A 5,765-nucleotide genomic window follows, 5' to 3' on the forward strand; every position below is an offset into this window, starting at 1 on the left:
TCAGAGCAATTCTTCCTGCCTCAAAATGTTGCGGTATTCTCTTTGAAGCTCCGCCTCAAAAAGCACCATGTCTGAGGTCACTCTCCGATCAAGTTCCCTCTGAACCCCACGAAGCCGAGCCTCTACATGACGCTTCCGTCTGAAGATGTTGCCAAACACCTCCTTATTAAAAACTGTGGATGCTTCTCGGACTCTTTCCAGCTTCGAGGTAATACATTCCTCACCGGATCTCCAAGCGTTATCCACCACCGCTGCAAAATCCGGGTGATCAGCCCAAGCTGCAAGGAATCTGAAAGGTCGGTTATGAGCTAGGGTTTGAGGAGAACCACACTGCAAGAGGATAGGGCAGTGATCAGAGTGGACACGGTTAAGCACATCCACTACTGCATCCGGAAAGGCAACCTTCCACTCCATATCCCCCAACGCTCTATCTAGCCGTTTGGATAAAATAAGTCTATCATTAGCCTTCCGGAACCATGTGAACCTGCGCCCCACAGCACCTAAATCCACCAGCTGGCATGTATCAAGAACAGATGCAAACATAGCTGCTCTATTCGGCAGAAAGTCCCCTCCCCGAACCTCCGAAGGAAAGAGAATTTCATTAAAATCACCCAAAAGTAACCAAGGCAGTAGAAACCTTCTCCGGAGCAGGGTCATGTGTCTCCAAAGAATCTCTCTGTTTGCCGGAATAGGGGAAGCATAAACTGCACTACACACCCAGGTTAGATTATCCTTCCACACTTCAAAAGTGACCACCTGTTGGTGAGTGTCGATCACCCTAAAGTTGTACGGAACACTGGTATTTGCAAGCACCCAAATACCGCCACTGAACCCTCTAGCTTCTTCAATGTGGATGGGGAAGAAGCCAAGAGAGTTCCAAAAAGCACTGACTCTTCTGAACTGACAACGAGTCTCCATGAGAATAAACACGTCAGGTTTCTTGCTCCTAACGAGTTCTCTGATAGCTAGCTTTCCATTTGCATACAAAGCACCTCTAACATTCCAAGAAATTAATTTAAATTCCTCAAAACCAATCATTAAAAACCTTTGCAGATGAGGGGGGGAGATCCTCAAAACCCCTAGCCATAAGGTTTTGTTACTCATTTGAGGTCTGATTATCCACAACCTCTTCCCTCGTGGGCTCACCCATTTCCATGTCATCTTTCTCTCGCACCTGCGTTGACTCATCAAACACTACCATAGTGCCTTCAATATGCTGCCCATCATTTATTTTCAAAGGGAATTGGGCATTTGGTATTAATCCTCCATGGTCCCACTCATCTCCCCTCATACGTCTCTTTTTGTTGTGTAGCAAGTCCAAGTTGGACCCACTTGTGCTACCAAAATGGAAAACACGCGGCTGGATTAATAAATCCTTGACAGATTCCTTATATCCTCCAAACGCATGAGCCATATCATTGGCAATCAATTTGCCATTACTCCTCCCAATTTTTCCGTTAAGATTCTCCTCGGAAACCGTTGTGGACTTGGTCCCCTCAATCCTTTTATTCCTGCCTTGATTTCCGTTGAGATTCTCATCAGTTTTTTTCCTTTGGTTTGGCACCTCATTACTAGGGGCTGTTGACCCTTTGCTATAATTGCTTTTCTTTTTTCCCATCTGATCATTAACTGCCTTGACTGCAGCTGTTGGTTTCTTTTTCCTGGTTCTTCTCTTAACCGCCATCCACTCCCCATGGGTTTCCACGTCAGCATCATCCCCATTTAAATTGATTTTGTCCACCTGAATATTCCCCCCATCAATGCCCACATTTTCCGCTCCACGATTAATTAGTAACAGATCCTCCATGCCCTGAGCATTCGTGGGTCCCACCGAGTCAACACCTAGCGCCACCACCTCGCCGGGTATCGCCGCCGCTTGCTGAGTTTTCTCCCCTGCACCAGTTTGGGTTTTCTCTACGGGTTCTAGCGTCGCCGCTTGTTCCGCCGACTTAGAGGTCTGACACTCCCGTGACCAATGGCCATAACAGCCACACTTGGAGCAGAGAACATGGAGGCCTTCATACTCAATTTTGTACCAGTAATTTTCTAGACACACCTTGCCCACCACTGGCTTGTCAAGGTCTAACTCAACACAAATTCTGGCAAAGCGGCCTCGCTCTGCTTTCAGTGTATTCTTGTCTAACCTGATTGGCTTTCCGATGACCCTTGCTGCAGACATGAGATAACTCTCGTCATAAAAGGCCACATTTAGACCCGGAATACGGATCCACGCAAGTGTTTTCCGCACTCTGGCCGCCAGCGAGATAAACTCCGGGCTCCAAGTAGATACTGCGAGGTAGTGGTCGAACACCATCCAGGGACCTCCTTCCATTACCTTCACTCTGTCCGGCTCCATATCAAACTTCACGATGTAGAAGCCATTATCCACATCCAGCAAATCGAAGGATCCCGCCAGTCGCCAAATGCTTGTCAACTTAGCCTTCATCGTTCTGAACCCCACGCGCTTCCCCAGCAGGCCAACCACGAGCGCATCCCTCCATGGGGCACACATTCCTTCAATCACTTCTTTGTCAACCACAATCTTAGGGAGCATGGGATTGTCATTGACGTACACCACCTTCATTGTTCCCTTGTCCACCAAGTCGATAAATGTCTCCTGAGATGGAGGGGATGCCCCCCCCCCATAAGCTTGTCTTTGAACGAAGAACGTACAGGTTGCTCGGGATTATCTGGTGGTCGCCGGTGGCCCTCCCCATTGAGAGAGAATTCCGACGACTCGCACTCCATGTCACTTATTGATGATTTCAAGTCACTAAAAAGCGCAAAGTGTTTGCCAAATATACTAAAGTATCAAAATGGATTAAAAAATTTCAAAATAAAAAATATAATAAAAAACTAAAAGGTCTGCAAGAAAAACATAAATTAAGGTGACTACTTAAAATAGAAAACGTTTAAGTTCCGTATGCTTTAATGTGTTTGTTTTTCCATCTTTCAGTAACAATTTTTTTACTAATGTGAGATGCCATTAAGAAACTAAACTGACCGATCCTGAAACTTTCAAGGGTGAACGACTGAACGTGACCATTAATAATTAATTTTTCTTAAAAATAAATTCTAAAGGTTTATATACAAGACTTTAAGATAGTTAATCATTTAAAAACAAGCGAACTATTAGTTAGTTTTTTAAGGAAAAAAGGGGGAAATTATATGTATTTATCTTCTTGTTTTAGTTTGGCGCTGCAAAGGAGGAGTGTGTCACATTCACACACAATTGGATGGCAATTACCTGCCGAACATCACTTATTCTAGTGCCATTGGCAATCTTTGTTTGTCGACATTGATTGCCCACTCACTGGCTTTATTCCTTCATACACTAAACTTATGATGGATACTCAAACTTAAAGAGCAAGTTTGTCTATGGATTAAATTGGAATTGAAACGTGGTCCCTTGTCTAAGAGTTGAGAATATATATAATACAATAATCGTGAATATACAAGAATATAGTACTGTTTTATTTTCAAAACATTTTTAAAAAATTATATATTGCCCAAATTAATGTATATACCACATGTTGTTTATCTTTCCATTTCTTTTAAATGCAGTAAAAGTCCAAATTGGAAAGATTCATAAAAAATTCTTTGACTAGTGTTACTAATTTTCTTTCAATATATTACTTTGGCACAATGCTAACTATCTATTTAAGAATGCCGCATCATTTGGACAAGATTTCGAGTACTAGTTTTGGGACACATTAAAAGAAACACACATACTAAATATAGGCATGCATGTAGCTAGTGAAGCAAGCTTTTTTATGAATTCATCAGGTGAAAATATTCCATAGATTGATAGATATAACTCAGCAACAACAATATATATCTTAAAATGACAAGGATTTGACAGAAGAGAGAGAGCTTCCGCAGATTGAATAGGAAGGATTCATGCATGGGGGATTTTATTTTAATGCTCATGTGGTGCTTGGCGGCTTGACTTGTCCCCTAATTAAGAGAGAAAGTCTGAAATTAATATATCTCCTCATCCATTAAATCCTTCTCCTTGAAATTCAGATGCATTTTTGCGACGCCTCTCATTATGTCCAGCCAAGCGCCTTCTACAACTCCTTTTTGTGTCATCAAACTCTGACAGTTCATGAAACCTGCAGCAAACACCAAGTTCCAAAGCAAACTCATCAACTAGCTAGCTAGCTATATAATTGATTGAAAATTTTCTAGACATGGATCGAAATTTGCAAAATCAATTGGGTCTTGCATTCACCGAGCATTGTTCATTAAGTCATGCAACAAAAATGTTCATTATTTGGTGTGAAGTGTGAACTGTGAAGCCATCGTGTTTTGTCATGATCATACACCCTGGAGGACCTTCTAACTTAAAAAATGAATTAAACAAATGACTCCAGAGTTAAGTGATCGATCACACTGAAGTGGAAATGCTATCCATACTTGACATGTAATTAACATAAATGCCAATGAGAAATGACTCCAATCTCCATAGGTGTCCGATCCCTGCCTTAGTACAAATACTTAATTGACATGTATAAATGCTCGATGCCCATCAATTTGGCTATGCTTTTTCATTTTTGTCATTTAAGTTTTGCTTTGCAATTCTCTTTGAGTTGCATTTCTCTTTCTTCTCCTTCTCCTGTAAACAGGTTTAACCGTGTTTAAAGCACCCCTTGTGGTTTGGTTTAAAAAAATCATGATCAGGGTACGTATCTAGTGTCAAGAATCATGTACATCAGATCGTTCAATTTGGACATTTTCTGAATCTTTGGAGAACTAGAGCAATATAATTGTCCACTATTATTGGTACCACTACTAGTAAATAGCTTACCACTCTTACTAGCCAACTATGCTTGCTAGGAGTGGAAATCTGAAAGTACACAATTTTGTGGAGTTCTCAAACCTAACCAATAAATTTTTTCCTCTAGAAATTACGGACTTGTCTAACTTATTCTCAATACACTTAATTCTAACTTTTGGCCTTCCAAAAAAAAACTTAATTATAACTTAATTATTACATGAACTACCTAGATAGCATAGGTATATATATTTAATTCCTAAGGTAATAAGTTAGAAACTCCAAATTTTATACATATAGTATTGACCTATTTCATACCCTTCAATCAACCACACCCCTATAAGAATTGTCTCTAGCTAGGGTTGATTGAATAGTGGACACACAAACCTAATCAAACCCCATCCTTCATCAATCACAGAAAAAAAATACAAATACCATAGTGTAATTAGATTCACAAAAAAAACTGTTTCTTTTGAAATAGGTAAGGGTTTCTAAACCTGCTGCATTGCTGGCAAAACCTTTGCTGTTGTTCAGAAAGTAGTACGGAAGGAGCCTTGGCATGGTGCTCACACACCTTGTGCCGCCGGTGGTACGCCTTAGCGCCGCTTAGATCAGCATAGCAACCCTCCACCTGACAAGAAGGCGGCACAGCTGAGCCTCCGGCTTTGGACCCTCTCTTGCTGTATAGATCAGTCACCACCACCCTTTTCTTCCTAATTCCATCCTCTCCATAAAGTACGGCCTCTTCTTCTTCTTCTTCATCTTCTTGCTCTTCTTCACACTCATCCTCTTCCTTGTACATCAAGATCCTCTTTCCCTCACTCCACCTTCCATCCATAAGTGTTCAGGGAATTCTGCAGAAAAAGAGGATCAATGAATCACCTGATGAACAAGGTTATGGAGAAGTCAAGAGTCAAGACAAGGCGAAGACCATAAAAATGTGTTGATATAAATAGAAAAACACAGAAGGGTTAAAAGAATAAGATGA

At 41.2% G+C, this 5,765-nt stretch overlaps 3 protein-coding genes across 3 annotated transcripts; all 3 read right to left on the reverse strand.

The window, feature by feature from the left end:
* On the reverse strand, positions 1–1,038 carry LOC130725777 (uncharacterized). The gene has a single exon (XM_057576968.1). The coding sequence runs from the start codon at positions 1,036–1,038 to the stop codon at positions 1–3; it is 1,038 nt and encodes a 345-aa protein (XP_057432951.1).
* A 58-nt stretch (positions 1,039–1,096) lies between these two features.
* LOC130725778 (uncharacterized) lies at positions 1,097–2,584 on the reverse strand. Its single transcript, XM_057576969.1, has one exon. The coding sequence runs from the start codon at positions 2,582–2,584 to the stop codon at positions 1,097–1,099; it is 1,488 nt and encodes a 495-aa protein (XP_057432952.1).
* A 1,129-nt stretch (positions 2,585–3,713) lies between these two features.
* On the reverse strand, positions 3,714–5,765 carry LOC130721956 (squamosa promoter-binding-like protein 3). The gene is made up of 2 exons (XM_057572540.1): positions 5,275–5,765; positions 3,714–4,115 (listed from the first exon to the last, which is right to left on the reverse strand). The coding sequence occupies exons 1-2, from the start codon at positions 5,613–5,615 to the stop codon at positions 3,995–3,997; spliced, it is 462 nt and encodes a 153-aa protein (XP_057428523.1). The 5' UTR covers positions 5,616–5,765; the 3' UTR covers positions 3,714–3,994.

This window comes from Lotus japonicus, chromosome 6, assembly GCF_012489685.1.
Source record: "Lotus japonicus ecotype B-129 chromosome 6, LjGifu_v1.2".
NCBI classification, from domain to species: Eukaryota; Viridiplantae; Streptophyta; class Magnoliopsida; order Fabales; family Fabaceae; genus Lotus; species Lotus japonicus.